This window comes from Eubalaena glacialis, chromosome 18 (assembly GCF_028564815.1).
Source record: "Eubalaena glacialis isolate mEubGla1 chromosome 18, mEubGla1.1.hap2.+ XY, whole genome shotgun sequence".
Taxonomy (NCBI): Eukaryota; Metazoa; Chordata; class Mammalia; order Artiodactyla; family Balaenidae; genus Eubalaena; species Eubalaena glacialis.
The window spans coordinates 13,556,021-13,578,944 of record NC_083733.1 but is presented as its reverse complement, the minus strand read 5'-3'; the positions used below and the strand labels follow the sequence as shown (position 1 = coordinate 13,578,944).

The following is a 22,924-nucleotide window of genomic DNA, read 5'->3' as shown; positions in this document are numbered from 1 at the left end:
GGACCCACATGATAACAGGTGCCTCATCCAATCCCAGACCCTCATCCCGTCTCTTGGGCCCTCAGCACCAGACGTTGGATCATCCCAGGGGCAGTTTCCCACAGTGCCAGGGGAAGTGGGAATTCCCCCAGCAGGAACAAAAAAGATCTTTATGAGGACAACCTTGAAGAGCAGAGTGAATTTATTCCAAGAAGATTGCAGTCCTGAGAACTCACGGCTCACAGGCACATGGCAGAGTTGCTGGTTAAGGCCATGATTAGCAGTGACTTGCTGCAGGACTGCACTGGCTCTCCGCCACAGACACGAGTGTGGACCCTCATCCCTCTTCCCACTCCCCCATTAAGTCAGCTTGGGAGTGAGTGTGGAACAGGAAGTCTCTACTCAGGCAAAAGCCTGACCTCTAAGGAAGGCCACAGGAAATGCCTCAAAGGGCCTCTTCAGGGTCGGCCTTACCAAGGGACCCCAGCCATCTGCCAAGTCTGCTTGTCATCCCCTTCTTCCAGGCCCTCATGGAGAGTGAGAAGGCCAAGGCCCAAGCTGGGCCATCAGATTTGTAAAGGTCACAGTGGGCACTGAACTTAGGACCTTCCTATGTCCAGATGGAGCAGACACCAAGCCTAGGCCACTGTCAACCAGGAGGTCACAGTCCTGTTCCCAAGCACCGTCTGTGCTTCACCAACTTTTAAAAGGGCTGGGCCTGAGCTCAGGTTGGCTTCCTTTGGAAGCAGATTCACAAAGAAGTGGGTGGAGAGTAGAAGACTGAGTGCTCCCATGGGGGAAGGAAGGGAGGGCCTGCTATAGCTCCAGGCTTTCTCTTGCAGAGGGACAAGCCTCATGAGAAGGGGCATCAGGCTGAGGTCTCAGTCCCCAGCAGCTGCAGGCTCAGGCCCTGAGTGTCCACTTCTACCAGGTGGATGCTGTAGTTACCGAGGCCCTAGGGGCAAAGGATAGGAGGTGCTTAGAGGGTTCTGGGTGGGTTTTAGGCTTTCGGGAGGCTGGACTGTGGCTGCAGGGCCAAGGGGACTTACAGCTGTAGCCGCTGGTTAGCTGGTGGGCCACAGGGAGGGCTCCTGTCCCACGCCAGATACCATACCCCGACCACACCATACCTCAGTCTTGGCCAGCACAGCCTCCAGAGCTTCCTTTTGCCGCGGCTCCTTGGTCAATAGATAGAGAAAGCCCCCGCCACCTGCCCCTGCCAGGCTCTGGCCATGCACGTGGGGGGCCAGGACAGCCATCATACGCCGCACAGCCAAGGGCTCACAGCCTGGAGCCATGAGCTTCTTCTGCTCCCAGTATGATGTCAGGCACTGGCCCAGCAGAGGCAGGCTCCCTGGGGTGGGGGCAGAGAGGGGAGTTGTGTGCCTGAGCCAGGATATTCACTCAGTGCCCATCTGTAGACTGGATGGGGTGCCAAGAGGCACTGCTTAACCAGTGTCATAGTTAAGAACCTGGGTTCGGTACTGGCTGGAAACAGGAGTGATAAAGCCCACCTCACGGGGTTGTTTGAGGACTAACGAGCACAGAGCAGTTGGCGTGGTACCCGGCACAGTGTTCACTGAACTGTGTAGCCCTAATCAGCTCTGACTCCCTGGAACTGGGCTATGGAGCCAAGCCTCTTCCCCCATCTGCTTCCTGGTAGGTGGGGCTGCAGGCCTTCCCCAGGATGCAAGTATTGTCCTGAGATGTGACTCCCACCTAAGTGTGGGACCCTGCAGAGGACAGAGGCTTCATACCTAGGGACGGTGCCAAGTCTGCAAAGGCCCCCGGCCTCAGACCCACAGGCAACAGGCACTCACTCCTGGTGCCTGAGCTCCGGGGAAGAAGCGCCTCACCTTGGCGGAAGGCTTCAGCGCACTCCTCGGTGTGCCGCACCAGGTTGTGGGCATTCTCTACAACGGCAGGCAGCCGGGCATACCAGCTCCTCAGCACGTCCTACGGATGGGGCAGGAGGGGTGCAGTGAGGCTCAGCCTAGCTGAGCCATCTCGCGTCCCTCCCTTCTTCTGGGGCCAGGGCTTACCTGCAGCAGATTCCGGGCCAGGCGGGTCTTGCCAGTGTACACCAGGAGCAGGTGGTCATTGAGCTTCTGGACAAAGCCCACAGGCACAGTGATCTCTTCCACTTCCACCTTCAGCGGCAGCTGAGCCCGGGAGCGCCCCACCTTGATGCCAGGCATTAGGCCACCCACTTGGTCCTGCCAGCCACCTCCTGCGAGAGCCCGGGCCCCGTCACTGTTGGAGCCTATCTGGCCCAGCTTCCCTCTCCCAGTACAGGCTCCTGGCCTTGCATCCCTGGCAGGGACCAGCGTGTGAAGACAGCTTCCCCCCGCAACTTCAGCTGGGCCAGGTGAGCTGTGCAGCTTCTGCCCCCGCCCTGGGAGCAAGTTGAGCCCAGCAATGGAAGGGGCTTCATTCTGGAACCAAGCTTAGAATGCACAAGGCCTGAGTTTTGTTGCAGACCTAATGTGTACTTGGAATTGGGGTAAACCACATCAAAGGATTAAGACCTTACACTAACCTTTCCCCCTGAGGAGGGATGACATAGGACTTTCCCTACAGCCTAACAGTCCCTGCACCCTGGCTTGCCTGATAAAGGGTGTTGATGGTGGAAATAAGCTTCTCAGCATCTCTTATCAAACTTAAAATAGCTTGTTCACATTTTTTTTTTTTTTTTAGAAATTTATTTATTTATTTTTGTCTGCGTTGGGTCTTCGTTGCTACACACAGGCTCTCTTTAGTTGCGGCGAGCAGGGGCTACTCTTTGTTGCGGTGCGCAGGCTTCTCATTGCGGTGGCTTCTCTTGTTGCGGAGCACGGGCTTTAGGCACGCCGGCTCAGTAGTTGTGGCTCGCGGGCTCTAGAGCGTAGGCTCAGTAATTGCGGCACACGGGCTCAGTAGCTCCGCGGCATGTGGGATCTTCCCAGACCAGGGATCGAACCCAGGTCCCCTGTGTTAGCAGGCGGATTCTTAACCACTGCGCCACCCAGGGAAGTCCCGCTTGTTCACATTTTGCTTTACTAATGAAAGGTATGGATCTCTTTTCTTCTTGCAACTATATAAAAATGTCAAAACTTGAGATGATTCTGGGATAGGCCTTTGATATTTGGAGAAGGGCCTGCAAGGATTTCGAGTATAAAATGCAAATGGCAGGAGGCATCTGGAACTTTACAGCCAAAATGTGGTTAGTGTCAGGCCTGGAATGTCAAGAACTCCTTAATCGCACCCCTCTCCTTCAGAGCATGTAGCGTAGCTTGTAATTATACATTTACTGGAGTGGTTATTGATCCATGTTTGTATCCAATAGACCGTAAGACTTCTGATGGCAGGGATGCTGTTTTTGCTCATTTTATCCCCAGGGCCCAATACAGAGCGGGTGTTTGATAAATAGTTGTCATTTGACCAAATGAGAGATATGAACAGTGTACCTCAAAAGAAAACTAAAAAAGCTTCCCCATCTGCCCCTTTTGCTAATGACTACCTATTATGGGATGTGAGTCATTACAATGAAAGGAGGGAGCTAGGCACAAAGTGGCCAGAGAAGATACCATAATCAGGCATCTATACATCTTTGTGGCAGTTTCCCTCCCACAGTCATGCTGAAGATGAGGCCTGGCATCCTGAGGTGACCAGAGCACCCTAGAGCCAGACAAACCTCTGGCTGCTCTCCATTGTGCATGGATGCTAAGGGGCCACAGTGATGAGTAGGAGAAGCGTGGTGCTAGTGACATTCCGTGTGATCACAGCCAGGCACTGGGTACCCCATCATGTGGTGGGGGAAGCGAGGCACAAGTGGCTCTTGCCCAAGGGAGAGGCACGGTGCTGAAGAACAGGCTGAAGGTCCTGTCCCCTAATCCAAACCCAGCCCTGCCCTGAGGGACAGCCCTGGGTAGGAACAGAGACATGAGGAATACCTAACACACATGAAAGGTGCAGCACAGGGCTTCCCTGGTGGCGCAGTGGTTGAGAATCTGCCTGCCAATGCAGGGGACACGGGTTCGAGCCCTGGTCTGGGAAGATCCCACATGCCGTGGAGCAGCTAAGCCCCTGTGCCACAACTACTGAGCCTGTGTGTCTGGAGCCTGTGCTCCGCAACAAGAGAGGCCCACACACCGCGATGAAGAGTGGCCCCCGCTTGCCGAAACTAGAGAAAGCCCTCGCACAGAAACGAAGACCCAACACAGACAAAAATAAATAAATAAATAAATAAATAAATAAATAAATAAAGTGAAATTCTTAAAATAAAAAAATTAAAAAAAAAAAAAGGTGCAGCACAGACTCTAACACTTAGTAGGTGCTCCTACATCAAGCCCTTTGAGGTAGAAATATTTCATTTTGAAAAGCACCAGAGAGAGAGTGTCAGAGTGGTGAGAGGGAAGCTCTAACCCTTGTAAGGAGCAGCACAGTTCCGTGGCTGTCTGCACGTTCAGGGAAGCCCCTGGGGGCCCTGAAAAAGTCCCCGCGACCTCCCTTCTGCCCTGGGGCAGTCCGTACCTGTGGTAAGCAGCTGCTCCAGATGCAGCACCGCGTGGATCAGGGCCTCCGTGCCCACCGCCCGGCCTGCGGCCCGCTGCAAGGCGGCCAGGGCAGCCCCCGCCAGGATGCTGCTGGTGCCTGCAGGGCACGGAGGAGAGCACCAGCCATGACACGGCTCTGCCCAGCCCAATCCTGCCCCGCCCCCTCCCTCTCCACTGGGCAGAGGCTGGGGAGAGGATTGGAGGCAAAGCTGAAAGGGGGAACGGAGTCGGTGAGCAGCAGGGAGACAGGGCCTGCTCACCAAGGCCAGAGCCATGGGGTAGCTCAGACCAGGTATGCAGCTCAAAGCCGCCCCCAAAGGTACACAGCAGCTGCTCACTCAGCGAGAGCTTGGAGTGGACGCTCACGATCCCCGCACAGATGAAGGCCGCCTTCAACAGCGCCCCTGTGGAGTGAGCAGCATCCGGCAAGGAATTTGGTCTTCAGGGGTGGAAACAGAAACCCCACCCATCTCAGCCTGGCCTGGGGCTCGGCGCAGACCCCATCCCCAAGCCACAAAAGTTCCTCTGGGCTCCATAACACCAGCAAATGTGCCAGCTCTACCTCCTGTGCCTGGGCAGGGTAACATGAAGGCTCCTCCACCAGACTGGCTCACCCTCAGGCCAGGCACCCATGGCCTGCAGGGTCTCTCGGGTTCTGCCCCCATCCCCCAGCTGGCTAGGTGTGCCATCCCCACCTGCACAAATCACAGGTGCCCTGACCTGGGGCATGGGGCTGGCAGTAATCCTGCAGGTCATCCAGGCTCCCGCATACTATCTTCGTGGCCATCTTGTCCTGCTGAGGTCCCACTGCCAGCCACAGCTCGGGCTCTGGGATGCGGCGAGCCCTGGCCCCAATGGGCCGGCGGCCATTCAATCGCACAGCCAGGCCCAGCACTGCCCCACCAAGCTCATAGGCAAGGGGTGGCGTGTCACTCCAGCCCCCTGTGGCAATTGAACAAGACCAAGCTGGTCACAGGGGCTGCCAGCTCAGTTCTGGGGTGGCTACCCTCACCCCTATCCCCCCCCCAAGAGGCTCACCAGAGAAGTCCACTCGAGCCGGGCACTCAGCCACCACCCACTGCCCAGGTGCTGGCAGCTCTACCGGCACCGAGGAGACAAAGTGCTGGGCTGACATCACAGCCTGGCGGATCAGGATCTGCCCAGCGCCCTCGTAGTGGCGGGCAGCTCGTACTAGTAAGGCTGGTCTGCCAGGAGGGAAGGGAGAGATGGTGGCATGGAGCCCCAAGCTGGGGGCGGGCTGCTTGGGTTTGGGGACCGACTGCCCTAGGTGACCTGAGGACACTCCACCTCTCTCTGGGTTTCCACCTCCAAGGACGGCAGGAGGCTTCTCCAAGGGTTTTGACATCATTAGCACCCACCTGCTCAGCCACTTGTCCCGCTCCTCGGCGAGCGCCTCCACGCCCCGCGCCAGGTCTCCACACTCCAGGTACGAGAAGGGCCGCACCCACTCAGGGTTGGCAGCTGGCCCACTCCGTAAGCCTCCTTGGCCCTCTGCCATGCAGCCCAGGACATCCGCCACACAGGCCAGTGCCCGGGCTGCCACGCCAGGGTCTCCCCCACCAGCTGCCACTGAGGGACCAGGAGTCAGGAGCAGCTGGGGAGGAGGCCCGCCCTCAATGCCCCCTGCCCTCAGGCACCCCAGACTCCTCACACCTCTTCACTTTTGCCCAAGATGTATCCTTGCCTGGGAATGCTCCCCACTCTTCCGCCTGGCAAAGTTCTCATCCCACCAGCCCCAGCCCAGATATGCCTCTGCACCCCCCACCCGGGATGCCCTTAATGAGTAAGAGCTCAGGCTTGGGGGGCAAACCACCTGGGTTCAGTCTCAGCCCCCCACCAACCAGCTGTGTGGCCATGCGTGAATAACTGAAATGGAGAATGAGGCAGTCCCTGTGAGGCTAAGGCTGAGTCCCCAGCCAGAATGCCTGGGTCCCACGCAGGGCGGGCCACATCCCCCTGGGGCTGTGCTGGAGCTCTTCACCCACATCCAGCCCCCGGCACAGAATGTGCAGGCTTTGCCGATGCTCACAGGACCCAAAGGCTCACCCCCAGGCCTCTGCCTCTCACCAACCTCCCCACTAACAGGGATGGAGCTTCCCAGAAGCCTAAAAGTTAAGTCCATTTGTGTCTTTCCCCTGCTTTAAAGTCTCAAGACTCCCTAGTACCCTCAGGTTGACGACCTAGAGGGCAGACAGGGCAGGTGATGGGTACCCAGCATGGGTGCCCAGCACACTCACCCTGGTCCAGGGTGGCCATCAGGGGCCCAGGACAGCCCTCACGCACAGCAGCCCGGATCAGCGGGCGCAGGCTGAGGTCCTGCCGGGCCTCCAGCACGTGCCGCGCCTTATGCAGGGCCTGGCGGAAGAACAGGTGCCGGCGGGAGGCCAGTGTGGCAGCCCGGTCCAGGCGCGGCTGCAGCTGCTCCCAGGACAGACGCCAGGAGGCTCGCCAAGCCCGCAGGGCCTTGCCCCCATCCTCCTGGGGGTCCAGCATCCACAGCATGTCCTGGGGCCCCAGGGCCCTTGAGGGGTGGAGCACGGGAAAGAGACGGGCACTGAGAAGGCAGCGCTCAATGGGGGGCATGTCTGGGTCCCACAGGTCCCAGTCCCTGATGTGGGGAGAAGACACATGAGCAGGAGGGAAGCAAGTGCTCCTGCCTGGTCACCAAGCCCTGACCACCTGTCAGCTGGGGGTTGGCTCATTCATGGGGACAGGACGAACTCCAGAGGCAGCACAAGCAGGCAATTCAGGGAGGGAGGCCCAGCTGCCCTGCCTCCTTTCCCAGGCCATTGAACAAAATCCCAAAGCCTGAGCACGGCCAGGAATTTGGAGTTGCCCAGGGAGAAGATGCTAGGGCAAATCAGGCTGCTCAAAACTACCCCAGGGGACTTCCCTGGTGGCACAGTGGTTAGGAATCCGCCTGCCAGTACAGGGGACACGGGTTCGAGCCCTGGTCCAGGAAGATCCCACATGCCGTGGAGCAACTAAGCCCGTGAGCCACAACTACTGAGCCTGCGTGCTGCAACTACTGAAGCCCGCACACCTAGAGCCCGTGCTCTGCAACAAGAGAAGCCACTGCAATGAGAAGCCCGTGCAAAACAACGAAGAGTAGCACCTGCTTGCCGCAACTGGAGAAAGCCCGCCTGCAGCAATGAAGACCCAACGCAGCCAAAAATAAATGAAATAAATTAAAAAAAAAAAAACTACCCCAGACCGCAGGGATGGTGGGGGGTGGGGCAGGAGCAGGATGAGCCTCCAAGCAGCTACCACCCTGGCTGCCGAGGCCCACAGAGGCCCGTGGGGCCGCCAACCCTACCGAATGCCTGTCTTCTGGAAGAACTGACTCCAAGACATGTTGAGATACGTTCCTGTCCCCTGTTTCTGGGGGAAGAGAAGGAAGCAGTCAGGGCTGCAGTGGCCACAGGAAGGGGTTAAGGGCAATAAGGCCAGGATCTCCTCAAGAGGGGACAGGAAAAGAGACAGGGGCACTTAGGCAAGCAAGTTCTGAAACAGCGTCAAGTCCTGGAGCTTCCACATTCCAGCCCAGGTGCCTGGAACCTGGAGCAGAATCCTGGCTGTAGGCCTGACCCTCCATAACTGGCTCTGCAGCCCAAGGCGGGTCACCTCCCTCTCTGAACCTCAGTCTCTGGCCTGAAAAATGGGGATAAGAATCCCCACCCAGCCTGCGTCAGAGCAGCTGAGGAGGGAGGTAAAGGCCTGTTGAGACTCTACTGGCTACACCCTCCTCACTGCCTATCTCTCAGGTGAGCGCTCAGAGAGCCCTGCAATGAAGCTGGGCTAGGACCCCCGGTGCTCCCCAAAGCCTAAAGAATGGGGGCGAGGGGAGGTAGGTGAGCACCTACTTCCCAGCTGTCCAGACGGCCAACGAGGGTGAAGGCCCGGCTGTGGGCACCGTGCAGCTGCACATGGTGTCCCTGCAGGACGAGGTCATGCAGCTCCAAGCCGTGCAGTGCCTCGGACTGGGCCACATCCAGGCCACTCACGAAGCAGCCGGTGCCGATGTGAATGGGGCCCTGGCAGGGGAGCGGGCAGGCATCCTGCGTGGGCAGGGGAACCCCAAGCACGCCCACAAAACACACAGGACCCTGGCTCCCGTACCCTTGCCCTCCCTCTGCCTGCCCTCTCAGGCCTCACTCGCAGGTGGCAGTGCTGCAGGACACTCCCAGGACCCAGCTGGATGGGGCCCTCCAGCAGGCAGCTGACCACAGAGCTCCCGGCCCCCAGTAGCTGCCGCTCCTGTGAAGCCAGGGAGAAAGCTGTGAGGGCCCGGGGCGGGGGCTGCCCCAATTCTCCTCCACAGCCAGGGCCAGAATTCCTGCTGCTCCCCACGCCTGTCGGCCAGCCAGCTCCCTCTCGATACCTCCCTGGCCCCAGCCTCAGGCTGACTCCCATCCCATCTTGATTTCTGCTGCTCCCCCAGGGGCACGCTCTCCCTGCCTTCTCCTCCAAAGCAAATCTGCACCCAGTAGTGGAAGTCCCACCAGATGACAGCTCCCCCAGAAAACCTCTCCCACCTGTCCAGCTATCCCTACCCCCGCCGCCACCCTGAGGGCCACCTCTGAACTCTACCTGCCCCATCACCATGAATTTGCCTGAATCCCCAAGCAGACCCTTCAGAAAGGGTGGGGGGGGAATCTTCTCTAGCTGCTCGCTCAGACTTGGATGTAGAATCCTGACTTTGCCACTTACTGGCTCTGTGGTCTTAGGCAAGTAACTTAACCTCTCTGAGCCTCCAGTGACTCACGTGCAAAATGGGGATAATAACACCTACACGCATAGATAATCTGTCCCAAGCGTGAGCTATTCGCTCCCCTCCCTGCAGCCCCCATTCCTACCTGTCTCCAGGTAGGCCGTAGGCCCCTCTGCTGGCCTTACCTCCAGGCAGGTCTTACCTCCACCTGGGAGTGCACGACCTGGGCCCCAGGAGCCCCCGGGAATGTGAGACTGTGCAGGAACTCACTGGCTGAGTTGGTCATGTAGTTGTAGCTGCCGTCAGGGACATATGCTGTAAAGATACAAGTACTGACCCCAACACCCTGCATGTTGCAGCTCTGACACCAGGCTGGGCCTCCCACCAGAAGACACATCTTCATCAGGGCCTGGGAGGGCAAGCATGGAAATAAGCCCGCTGTGCCAGTGGGGAAGCTGAGATCCAGAGAGGCTCAGCAACCTGCCCAAAGTCACACAGCTAGAAAGTAGAAAGACCAGGACTGGAGCCCAGGAAAGAGACAAAGGAAGAAGAGGAGAGTTACCTCAGCAGGGGACTCTGAACTGGGAGAGGGTAATCGTCCAGTCCATGCACTCACTAGGCCTGCCTGGTCCAGGAGCCTGAGGGCCAGGCAGGTGGGGTGGGAGCCTCATTCTGGGGGCCTTCACTCCCATGGCCTCCCCACCCCGGAGAGCCAAGAGGCAGTACCCACCCACTGTAAGGGGCTGATCGCGAAGCTCCCTCCACAGCTCAGCCCGGGCTCCATGCAGATAACCCGCGATGTCCACATCACCTTGCCCCATCTCTGGGGGCCGCCCCACCAGGAAGTCCTCCCTTCTCACGTTCCGGGCCATGCAGAGCAGGATGTCAAAAAATAGAGACAGCTGGGACAAGGGTGGGAAGCACTGCTATTAGTGGGTACCTAGGCTGAGCTGGGGCGGTTCCATCTCTAGAGACGCTGACATAGAGAGGGGAAAGGACTGGCCTGAGGTCACACAGCCAGGCTGCCAGTGTCAGTGCCTCTTGCCCAGGCCAGGACCTGCCAGTCCCCAGTCCCAGTCACCTGGACAGGCCGGGCTCCGGAGTCCAAGCCCATGTAGGTGCAGGCGTCCAGAGGCGGGCTCACATGGGTGGCCAGGAGGTGCTCAGCAGTTTCCACCGAGAAGAAGACAAGCCCAGAAACCTGGAGGGGCCCCCACAAGGGTCAGGTGGGAGACCCTGGGGCCAGCCTTGTGCCTGAGTTGGGGAGGGCATGTGCAGATGGGCCAAGCAAGGCTGACTGCCACACCGGACAGGATCATTCATCTTCTGGGCCACTCCAGCACCCAGACTCCAGGCTTAATGGAGGCAGCTCCACCAAGGGCCCCTCAGCAGGCAACTTCTAGGACCCCCTCAATTTTCAGGTCTCCTCCCAAACCCAGTTCTCCATCTTCCCTATAGTCTAGTCCCAGGCTCTTATCCACTCGTACCTTTGTCCTTCATTCTAGAAGGATCCCCTGAGTCTGGTTCCAGCCTTTCTCATTTGGGACAAGACCCTGAATTCCAAGGCTACCCCCTCCTCAGATTTTGGCTTCACCTGCTCCCCTGAATACCAGTTCCAGATCTTCCTCAGATTCTGGTTCTAGCCTTCCCCAGAAGGAGTGGGGCTCTGCCCTGGCAGCCATACCAGTGGCACCCGCCCGTCAGGCCTGGCACATCGTTGTATCTCTGCCTCGGTGCCTTGGTAATAAATGTCCAAAACGAAGCCCTACGTGGGAGCAGAAAACAGAGTTAGGGAAGGGAGCAAGAGAGGATTACGAAAGAGGGCACGCAAGGGTGTTCTCCAGATGTAAACCTAGGACGCAAGTCTGACAGGCCCCAGCATACTCCTGGGGATACAAGTGCCTGAGACCTCCCCCACCCTGACAGCAGAGGGCAGGCTTCAAATGTCTCCACAGCCCCAAGCCTGGGCACAGAGCCTGGCACAGGATCAGGGGCAATTCATGTTTGGCAAAAGACTAAGCACAAGAGCTGCTGCCATGGGGGGAAACTCCTCCAGATCCAGACATGCCAGCAAGTCCAGGACGAGGCTGCCCAGAGCACAGGACCAGGAGGCCATCCCAGGATGGCTCAGCTGCCCACGCTGCTGCCCCAGGGGCACTACCTGGGAGTCAGTGAGGTAAACACCATGGTTCCGGGCATAGGCCGTGCTCCCCGGAAGGGCGATCACTCTGGCTCCCCGGAAGCCGTCCCAGCTGATCCCTGCAGGTGGGGGAGTCAGGAGGGTCTCCAGGGACCCCAACCCAAGGAATGGGGGAATCCCTTCCAGGAAGAGGGCAGGGGCATCCAGGCACCTCTAAAGAAAATATGGTTTCCAAAGCCAAATGGACATTCCTCTGGGAGAATGACAACACCTCACCCCCAAAGTTTGGCTACAGAGCCCTTTGGGGCAAAGGGGGCAGGGCTGGGTATCTCCACTCTACGGACAGGCAGACAGGCCCAGCAGGGGAAGCCCTGCCTCCTGGTCTAAGCTCCATCCTTCAAACCTTAGAGCTTCCCTTGTGAACAGGGCAGCAGGCCAGGCCCAGAGACGGGGTGGGTGAGGAGAGGCAGAGCCACGTTGGCTGTGGCTAGGGAAGGCAGTCCCAAGCCTTCTCAGGCTCACCTGGGTTTGGAGGAACAGACAGCAGCATGTCGGTGCTGCAAACCCACACGCCTGGCGGGGAGCCTGGGCCCAGCTGTGGGGAGAGAGAACGAAGCTGATGGCCAGGCCCAGCCCTTCCTCTGCTCCCACACAGCACAGCCTCGGCCTGTTCCAGGGGGACTCGGGCTGCTGAGGTAACAGGGCCCTCCCTATATCCATGGTGCCGATGCCAGCCCTCCCGCCTGCTTCCTGAGGCCGCACCTCCCCCCAGTGTGGCCAACACTAACATCCTGAAGCTCTAACTAACTCCAGGCACCCAAAGCCATTGTTCCTGGCATCCCCCGTCTGAGCCAGCACAGACTATGGCTGGTGGCTCAGCAGGAAAGCGGCAGGACAAGGCCCCATGGCAGCTGCCTGTCTCACCCGATGGCTCATGATGTCCAGCAAGCAGTCCAAGTTGCAGACCACGGCCTCCACAGGGGCCTGGGGGTTCTCCACAGGGAGGCAGGTGAAGGCCCGGCCACAGTCATCGAAGGGGAAGTCTCGGCCCTGGGGCGGGAGCAGGGACAGGCAGAAGAGCTTGAGGCAGAGAGCCTGGGCAGAAAGCCATCAAGCCAGAGGACTTTTACAAAGTGTGTTCTCACGTGATTTTTTAAATTACATGATTATGGTAAAAAATGAGCAAATGCAGATACACAAAAAGAAAAACAATCCCTCAGGGATAATAACGATTGCCCTCATTTTGAGGTTATGCCCTTTCGTATACCTCATGTGCATACTATTTTTTTTTTTTTTTTTTTACAAAAATGAAAAAGACGGAAACAACAGAACTTCACACACACACACACACACACACACACACACACGAGTACAAGTCAAACTGGAGAAAGATTGGGAACCATATCAATGTCAATATCCTGGCTGTAATTATACCATAGTTTTGGAAAATATGACCATTGGCGAGATCTGGGCAAAGTTTACAGAGGCCTCCCTCTGGAATAGTTCTTAAATGTGGATCTACAATGATCTCAATCAAACTTCCAATTAAAAAGGCTGAGATCATTCTATACAAACTTGTGCAGCTGGCCTTTTTCACTGAACAATGAAAATATATTCACCGATGCTCACAGGGAGCCAGGCCAGGCCCCAATTTAAGCATTTGATGGGTCATCTCAGCACATCCACATGAAGTAGGAACTGCTGGCATCCTCATGTTACTGATGAGGAAACTGAGGCCTAGAAACAGTCAGGTGACTTGTCCCAGGTCACAGAGCTGGTCAATGCACAGGTCGGTGCAGAGAGTTAAATGGACCTTTTAATCATTGTCTAATATTCCACCAGGAGGATATGCTGTTTATATTTAACCGGTTCCCTATTTTGGACACCTGGATTAATTCTGTTTCTGATTCTTCAGGATTTGCACAATGCACACCTGCACACAAAGGTAGAAGACCCCTAAAGTCCCATCCAACCCCGAGGATTGACCATCCTTCTGCATGGCCCCTGCCCAGCATTCTACTGACCATGTGCAGGATGAGGATCCAGGCCGAGTGCAGAACATCCGATGTGACCACCTATCAAAAGTGGAAGAGCACTGTTCACAGAGGTCTGGGCAGATGGCACCCAAGGATGGCACCCTCTTGTGCAGGGAGAGACCCCCAGCACAAGTCCACACAAGAACCAAAGGAGGGACTTCCCTGGTGGCACAGTGGTTAAGAATCTGCCTGCCAATGAAGGGGGACACGGGTTCGATCCCTGGTCTGGGAAGATCCCACATGCCGCGGAGCAACTAAGCCCGTGCACCACAACTACTGGGCCCGTGCTCTAGAGCCCGCAAGCCACAACTACTGAGCCCGTGCGTCACAACAAGCCCATGCACCTAGAGCCCGTGCTCTGCAACAAGAGAAGCCACCGCAATGAGAAGCACGCGCGGCCCAACGAAGAGTAGCCTCCGCTTGCTGCAACTAGAGAAAGGCCGCGCGCAGCTACGAAGACCCAACGCAGCCAAAAATAAATAAATTAAGTAAATTAAAAAAAAAAAAAAAAAAGAACCAAAGGAACAACCAGCAAGGTCAAGACCAATGGCCACAGGCAGGCACGAGGCAGCCCTGGCCACTCCTGGATAAGGAAGCACAGCAGCCTTCCAGTTGGGCCACTCCCCCGTCCCGTTTTTAGGGAAGGCTGCAGGCAAGAACGTGGGGCTGGCTGGCGGGTGACTCACAGTAAGTCAGCTTCATGGCAACCACACAGTGGTCCCCTCCCTTGCGGGTGCCACCCCCACTGCCAGAGCGTGTCCATGCCTGTGACCACCCTCACTGCCTGTGCCAGGGTGCCATGCAGGCAAGGTGACCTCGTGAAGCAGCTGGGTGTGTGTGGGACGTGGGTCCACGCTCTACACACTGGGGGCCACTGCACCTCAGTTCCAGCAAACCATTGCTATGTGGGAAGGAGAGTCCAGGGTAGCAAGATGAGATTTCTCAAGGGAAGCCAGAAAGCCTAACTCCGAGATACTGGCTCTGACTTTCTAAAACCACTACAAAGGCTGCCCCTGCCTTCTGCCCTCACCTGGACGAGTCTGCTCAATCTACAGATGCAAAAACTGATGCCAAACCTGAACTGGGCAGGAAAATGGAGCCCGAAGAGCTGGGGACCTTGGAAAGGCTCTGTTTGAAGCCCCCATCCCTGCTGTGCCCAGGGGGGCACTTGAGGAGCACTCACAGTGAAGCCTGCACGGGCACTCAGGTGCTCAGCAGCCACCAGCAGGGCGTTGAGGGTGGCTCCTCCACTGCCCACATGAACCTCAGGGTCTTCCACGGCCAATAGCAGCGTCCTGGTGGGGATCTGCTCTCGCTTCTGCCGTATCTCCAGCTCTGTGGTCAGAACATGACTGGGACCTGCGCCCCAGCCTCTCCACCCTGGTCCCAAGCACCTCAAGCAAACCTCCTGACAGCCATTATTTAATCTTCTTTGACTTAGCAGCTTTTCATCTAGTAGCTCATTAGATCTTTTCCCAACTCAGTGAGGTAAGTACAATTACTCCCATTGCACAGATGAGAAAACCGAGTCTCAGTGAAGTGACCTATGTCTGAGGTCACGTGGCTAGGAAGAAGCAGAATCTGGGTTTGAACCCAGGTCTGCCCGGCTCCTGGGGCTGTAGGGGTATGTGGCAAAGAAAGGGGAGAGGGTTCCACATTAGGGGAAGAGTGGAGAGGGAGGGTCAACTACCTCTCTGGAAGACCTCGACGCTGTCCTTGTACTGGCATGTCAGGATGACGACCGTCCAATCAACCCCCTTCGGCTGCTCCATTCTGGCCAAAGTTGAGGGGCTTCCAGGGCAGAGATACGGGTATATGTGAATTTTTTAAAATTATCATACCCTAAAACTGATTTTTTTGGTTGTAAGTAGTTTTATGAATTTTAATACATGTATAGATTCTTGTGGTTACTACCACCATCTGCATCTAAAAAAGCTCCCACATGCTAACCCTTTACAGTCACACCCTCCTCCATCCCTCACCCCTGACAACCAGCCATCTGTTCTCCAAAGCTATAGTTGGAATGTAATCTTTTGAGATTGGCTTCTTTCACTCAACATAATGCCTCTGAGATTCATCCAAGTTGGCTATGCATATCCATAGTTCTTTCTCTTTTTTTGCCAAGCAGTATTCCGTCGCATAGACATCGCACAGTCTGTTTCTCCACCCACCCACTAAAGGACATCTGGGCTGCTTCCAGGTTTTGGTAATCATGAATAGAGCTGCTATAAACATCCATGCAGATTTAGCGTGAACATAAGACTTCGTCTCTCCAGACGGACACCTAGGTGTGGGATTGCTGGGTCATGTGATGAGTCTATCTTTGACTTCATCAATCTGGGTGCATGACATTTCCTCAGGAGAGGAAGTAAGGGGAGTGGGGTGGGGTTGACAGGGGGTCCCACCTTAAAACAAGGGGCTGCCCTTTCTGTACCGCAGGCCCCTCATCATCCAATCATTGGCACTGAGCTGCAGGGAGGGAGGCTCTAACTTCTAGGCTCCTGAGGCTGAGGGCAATTCCCCGGAAAAGAGGGAAGCTCTGGGAGAGGTGCACCAGTTTGTTCAAGAGCAGCATGCCAACAGCACCCACTACAGGGACCTCAGAGGGGAACTCCCCTCCCAGAGGCTCCAAGCCAGAAGGGCGCTGCAACCCCACCTGTCAGCCATCTTCCTCCAGGGCACTCTGAGCAAGTGAGGGGAAGGTGAAGCCAAAGCCATGGCTTCACCCACTCCTATCCCCCCAACACTCCTTTCCTACCAGATAAGAAACCAATCTGACCGCAGAGGCCCTGGCCTCCCCAAGACCTCTGTGGACGAGTCCCTAGGAGTGCGCTGGCGTCTACCTCTGGCAGGGTCCCAGTTGCTGTCCCATGCAGCAGCCCACCCCCACCTCTTCCCTCCAGCCCCCAAAGCTCAGTGTGGGGAGGGCCGGTGGAGTGAGCTGCATGCCACCCCAGAGATGCCCTGACCACACGTCCATCTACAGTCAACCCTCACCCCAGCCGGAGCCAACAGGAAACCTGAACCTCAGTAACGGTTTCTTCTTATGCCAGACTCTGCTGCCACCAAGCCTATGGTTAAGGCTGACAGACACTGCCACTTAGCAACACCCACACTCCCACGAGCTTTCAGGGAAAGCTTCCACCACTAACAAAAATTGCTCTGTTCCTTGTTCAGCTCATGAGGGAAATCCAGAGGGGAAACCTGAGCTAGAGATCTTGGCCAGGCATCTGAGGTCAAAGGCATTCCCCAGGTTACCCATCTGGCCTTCCCAGTAAAGGGGGTGGCTGGGGATTCCAGATTGGCCACCAACTCCCTGTGTGATCTTCGGCACCCCTAACCCTCTCTGGCCTCCTGTGGTAGGGAGTGTAACGGATAAATGCCCCCATCTTGTTCACACGGAGGCCATGCTTCCCCCCAACCAATGACATGAAGAAGACAGACCCACTCCTACAAGATGGGGACCCTCTGACAGGCACCTTTGGCTCCAGAACTCCCCATCAACCCAACAGAAACTGTCTTAGAACTGCACTGCAGTCTGAGAGCCTTCTACCCATACCTCCCTTCTTCCTTCCAGTGCTGTCACAGGAAGCAGAACTGAAAACTGACAGCTCTCCCTGCTTCCTCCAGCTCCCTCCCCTTCTTCCCTCCCCCAATAAATCTCTTGCAAGTCTAATCCCATCTTGTTCTCTGCTTCTCTGAGGACCTAAACCAACATGGGAGTATATCATCTTCCTCTTGGGACTGCCAAAGGAAAAATTACTCTAAGAACCTCTAAATGTCTGGGAAGTACTTTCTTTATACTTAAAGATGAAGAAACTGAGGCACAGAGAGATTAAGTGACTTGACCAAGGTCACACAGCTAGCAAGTGGTAGAGCCAAATTTGAACCCAGACACCTTTTTTCCAGAGTCCATTCTCTTAACCCCTATACTGAACCTACTTTGTAGGATGGAAAAAAGAACCAACATACTAAATATATGTAAAGTGCCCAATACAAGGTGACAATGAAATGGGGATGGCATTAATGATAACAGCCACTAGAAGTGAGCTCATCCACCCACTCTGACCCATAGTTAAGACACTATGATTTTTCATCTTCACAACACCACTGCCAGGTAAGTATTCTGTCCACTTTACAAATGCTAGTTGATGCTGCATCCATGACTGGGACCTGGGTCTCTCAGATTCTTATTTAGGTGATGGTGACAACGATGTTTGATCCCAAGCAAAGGTGTTAAAAGAGAGCAAGGAAGAAATGCCCCAAGGAGAGTCCAAAGGTCTGAGCCCAGTCTTGGTCTTGGCATAGTGACTGAGAGTCATGAGCAGATGACAGGTCACAGGCAGAGGAGGGAGGACGGCATGATCTGGACTGTACTCTACTAGAAACTGGAGCAGAGGAATAGTCCTGGGCTGGGAATCAACCCCCCAGAGGCTGTCCCCATCTCTCCCTCTTCCTGTGTGATCTTGAGCAGGTTACTTAACCTCTCTGAGCCTCAGTTCCCCAATTGAAAACTGGGGCCAAAGATACCAACCTCCTAGGATGGCTGCATTAAATAAAACATAAAAATATGTGGCACACAGCAGGAGCTCAATGAATGGTAGTTCTCTCCAGTGAGGAAAAGCAACAGGAGAGTTCGACTTGACCCTGAAGCAGGTTGGAGTGAAGGCTCTGATATATTCTCTGGGTCAAAGATGCCCCTGTAGAAGAAAAAAATCAGGGAAGGCCTGGGGAAATCAACCAAGGCTAAGTGGCATGCCTTGCCCGATCAGACTAAAGGGTATCATGAGAACAGAAAAGGTTGAACAGTACTGGTAGCATAGGGAGTGTCTTTTTCAGGCACCACGCCAAAGACACGTTGAAGTATCAGCTCATGTGACCAACTCAACAGCCCTATGAATTGAATTTTACCACACCCACGTAATTTGTAAGGCAATTGTAGCGTAAAGAGATGAAATATGCCTGCCCAAGGACATATACAGCTTTTACAGGCAGGTCAGGTGTATCCAACTCCAAGATTCCTGTTCTTACCCACCCTGTAGAAACAAGACATCTCTCCTGGAGTCTTTGCCCTCTGTCATACCTGACATCTGTACAGAAATCTTAGATAATACAGGCCTCTATCCAATATTCTGCACACTTCCAACAGAACTTTATCTACTGAGGCCAAGTTGAAACAGTTCTTAATGTCCTCAGCCACACGCTGCCTAAAATTAGGATAGGGAAGGGGAGCCAGGGACAGAATAAAATAGTAAGGCCTCTTCATATTTGCTTTTTGAAGAGAAGTGGGGCAGGGATTTTGCATTTTAAAGGGAAAAAGCAGCCCCACGGAGGAATGTGATTTGTCTTCTGGGAAGCGAAAAAAGACAGAAGGAAGGTGATTGGGAGTAAAATTACATTGCAAATTACACAAACGTCATATAATTGAGATTTGTGGATAATGACGAGCCCCGATGGGGTAAACGGAGGCAGGAAAAGCGACCTCAAAGGAAAAATCACCAGCGCCAGCATCCAGAGGCCCACCTGCCTGTGGTCCCTGTCCCGGGCGTCCCCAGGTCCCGGAGCTCCTGTAGAAAGACCCAGGCCAACGGGTAGAAGGACCCGCGGACGCCCCTTGGAGCAAGTGGGCGCCCGGAGACGGCTGCAGAGTTCCCCGACGCTCTTCCCTATCAGGAACCAGACAGCCAGTGGCCCGGCTCAGTCTTGCGGGTCCAAGAGTGTGGGTGGGAGGCGGAAAAACGGACCGGGACACTGGGTGTGCGGTGCCGGTATCCGCGCGGTCTGACATACGTGCCTCCGCCGGTTCTCGGCACAGCGGGATCTTTAACGCGGGGCTGTGCGTGCCTTCGCGGCGCACCCTGGGAAATGTAGTTTCAGCCCTCCGCCCGCCCTGGCTTGTCCTCCCCAAAAGCCCAGCTCGGAGCTATCGCCTGGGCCAGCGGAGATGGTCAGGGGCAGCGCTTTCCTAAAGGGCAGTGATTCGTCCCTTCGAGAAGGGAGGGGAGGGGAGAAGGCGGCTCCGCTGGGCAGCAAAACTACAACTCCCAGAGGAACCAGTGCGTTGTAAAGACAAAACTCGTTTTCTGAGACTCGTGGTTCCAGGTTTGTGTTTTGTTCGTTTGTTTAACCCCCTGGCCGGGGGCGTGGTGCCGCCGCGTTTCCCCGAAGAGACAGAAATCAAACAGGGAGGAAAAACCCCAGAGGTGTCGTTCGAGCTTAAGCGACTACCGTTGGATTGGCAATTGGCCATGCTTTCGCGGGTTCATTACGTGAGTCCTTCCGGTAGAAACTTTTCAACTCTGTAGTGGGAAAAAGATCTGTGGCTTTTTTGGAAAAGTGATGAATGGCAGCCTTGTTCGTAATAGCGGAAAACTGGAAACACTCTCTCTCTCCAGGGTACTGGGAAAATAAGCTAGGCACATCCATGCAATGGAATACTCTGCAGCAGTTAGAAATAATGAGCTAGATCTACATGTACAATAGGGAAAAGTGTTCAAGACACTTTGTTAAAGAACATTATGTATGGGAATCTACTCATGTCAAAAATAGTGTATGCGGACATATAGTACATGCGGATAGGAACCGGACCGGAAGGAGCACACTCTGAGGTGGAGACTGCCAGGGATGGGGACAGGCAGGGAGAACGTGAGCTTTATTTGTATTGTTTGAATTTTTCTTATGAGAATATACTTTCCAAATCTAGTGTCCTTAATAGGGAGCCTGCGAGGCCCAAGCGGTCAGTCTCAGAGAAGATGAGGGATTCTGCTCTAACTCTGTGTAACCTTGGCCAGTCACTTGGCTATTCTGCCTCCTTGTCTTTATCTGTAAAATGGGATAATAATAGTGTCAAATGCCTAAGATTCTTATGAGGATAAGATAAATAAATTCTTGACTCCATAGTAAATGCTCCAAAAATATTAACCATTATTATGCTGATTGTTGTTATTCCCATGCGGACTCCTTAAAGCTGGATCAATGGTTTGTTCACTATTGTATCCTCAGTCACTAGAACGTGCCTAGGACATTGTAGGTGGTTAAAACAATTTGGGTTTGTATTGTTTGTTTTTTTGTTTTTTGGGTTTTTTTGGCCGCACCACACGGCTTGCCGGATCTTAGTTCCCCAGCCAGTGATCAACCTCGGTCCTCGGGTCCTCGGCAGTGAAAGCGTGGAGTCCTAACCACTCGCCCGCCAGGGAATTCCCAACAATTTGTTGAATGAAGGAATGAATAAAGAGCAGTCCCCTGCTCAGCTCCTGCTACCCCGCCTCCTCCCCCAAATCTCTCTCCTTCTCTCAGTCTTCTCCCACTAGAGTCATCCCCCCTCTTCACTTGGCCCAGGTCTCATCTTCCTTCCCCCACTTCAGCACCTGCTCTCTTCTACTGTGAACCCAGCAGGCCTCCAGGGAAGAGATGAGCTGCCTCCCACTGCTGCTGTTCTCAGCAACGCAGATCCCCGCTCTGCAGTGGAGTGGAAGGCAGGGATGCCTGCAGCTGCAGCGTGGCGGGGGCTCAAGGAAAACAGCTCCGAGGAGCTCAGAGGCCAAGGGCTTCACCCCACCTCCTAGGGCGGGCATGCTGGCTGGGTAGGGAGTGGCTCCAAGGCCACTAGCAGAGATACAGAAGGCTTTTTAATAAGATAAAGCCCTCAGCAGCAGACACAAAAACATGTAGCTCTCCACCCCACGGTCTGGGGTAGACAGAGCCATGAAAAAACATTCTGATGCTATAACGTAGGGTAGATTCTAGTGGTTAAATACAGGGTTTGGAATCAGACAAATACTCCCCAGTTCTCATCACTTTCTGACAATGTGAGCAAGCCACTCAAATTCTTTGAGCTCAGCTTTCTTCCTCAGTAAGAATACAATAGTATTTGCCTAACCAGGTTGGGAGGATTCAATGAGCCAATGCATATAAGGGTCTGGCACAGAGGAGGCATCCAACTTCCTTATTAAACAATCATTCCGCCAAAATGTAAGGGTGCTCATTCTGCCAAAATGTAAGGGTGCAAGTCTGGAAGGCTTCTTGGAGGAGGTACAATCTGCAGGACCCTGCATGAGATATGAGGCTGCTGGTAGCAGGAAATCCCTCTGGGAGCCAGGACTACCCCCAGGGATATCTTAGGTTGAGTTCCCTAGATGCCTTAGGTTGAGTTCTCAGAGCCTGAGAAAGGGATTCTTGTGCAAATGATCTCTTAGGGCAGTGAGGGAGGCAGGATAGGGCAGGGGAAGAAGCCAAGCAAAGATGTCCGTTCAGCTAAGTCTAGCCTCAGTCTGATCCTCTGGGGAGCTCTGGAGCATAAAATACATCACAAGGTTTACCCCTCTTAGAAGCAAGGGAGCTGGACTTTTTACCCCACATCAGTCATTCATGGGCTGTGGGCGGGCCAAGGGGAAGTAGGGAAAGGAGGGCATCTCCAGGCAAAGCAGCTCACAGGGACTGATACCAATTTTTCAGAGAAGGGTGCATCTATGAGACATTAGCAGCCAGCACTCACAACAGCAGGGGAATGGGTGCACCATCCCTGTAAAGGTATATAACCAAGAGTATTTACTGCCAGGGGACTGGCAAAGAGATGGGAACTGGATGAAGAAAATGGGGAGAGGATATTAATCTCTCCTACTGGGTCTTCCAAGGAGAAGTTGAAGCAGCTGATATGTTTTTGTTTGTTTGCTTTTATTTTTTGCCATACCACACAGCTTGCAGGATCTTAGTTCCCCAACCAGGGATCGAACCCGTGCCCCTTGCAGTGGAAGTGCAGAGTCCTAACCACTGGACCGCCAGTGAAGTCCCTGGTATGGTTTTAAATAATCAAAACCCAGACCTGATAGGATAACCAAATAGTTAACCCTTTCTGGAGAGCTAATAAGTGTACTTTATCATTAAGTGGCCCATCTTCCCCAATGCCTGATTTGCCTTTGCCAAATATCTTATGCAGTATTTTTCAAAAAGTGCTGCTATAGGGTGTTAACAAGTGTTGCTGCAGAGGAGGTACAGATCCATTAAACAAAGGTAGACAGGTTTATTTTCTTCCCACAACTTTTAAACCAATATACTGGATAAACAAAGACAATGGAATATTATTCATCCATAAAAAGAATGAAATACTAATACATACTGCAACATGGATGAGTTTTGAAAACACTATGCAGAATGAAAGAACTCAAACACAAATAACTACATATTGTATGATTCCATTTATATGAAATGTCTGGAATAGTTAAATCCATAGAGACAAAACAGATTAATGGTTGCCAGGGACTGGTGGGAAGAATGGGGGGTGATCGCTTAATGGGTACAGAGTTTTCTCTTGGGATGATGAAAATGTTTTGGAACTAGATAGAGGTACTGGTTACAAAACATTGTGAATGTACTAAATACACTGATTTGTATGCTTTAAAATGGTTAATTTTATGTTATGTGAATTTCACCTCAATTTAAAAAAACAACCACGACAAGTTCAGTGTGCTTGTTGCTAATGGGGTGTCACTGTTCCCAGGCCTTC

The 22,924-nt window shown here is 54.3% G+C and overlaps 1 protein-coding gene across 5 annotated transcripts; it reads right to left on the bottom strand.

The window, feature by feature from the left end:
• Positions 1-170: 170 nt before the first annotated feature.
• Positions 171-19,228, bottom strand: FCSK (fucose kinase). Of its 5 annotated transcripts, none has more exons than XM_061172712.1 (25): positions 18,946-19,228; positions 17,957-18,122; positions 15,113-15,213; positions 14,606-14,757; positions 13,411-13,461; positions 12,311-12,436; positions 11,909-11,981; positions 11,408-11,505; positions 10,931-11,011; positions 10,328-10,447; positions 9,977-10,148; positions 9,449-9,561; positions 8,691-8,792; positions 8,399-8,569; positions 7,852-7,916; positions 6,773-7,143; positions 5,894-6,104; positions 5,553-5,719; positions 5,235-5,456; positions 4,775-4,918; positions 4,492-4,611; positions 2,022-2,209; positions 1,836-1,935; positions 1,110-1,333; positions 171-934 (listed from the first exon to the last, which is right to left on the bottom strand). In XM_061172712.1, the coding sequence occupies exons 3-25, from the start codon at positions 15,192-15,194 to the stop codon at positions 848-850; spliced, it is 3,240 nt and encodes a 1,079-aa protein (XP_061028695.1). In that variant the 5' UTR covers positions 15,195-15,213; positions 17,957-18,122; positions 18,946-19,228; the 3' UTR covers positions 171-847. The 5 variants fall into 5 exon arrangements, with proteins under 5 accessions (XP_061028695.1, XP_061028696.1, XP_061028697.1 ...); XM_061172713.1 differs by having other exon boundaries at positions 4,853-4,918; XM_061172714.1 differs by having other exon boundaries at positions 6,773-7,056.
• Between the last annotated feature and the right edge of the window lie 3,696 nt (positions 19,229-22,924).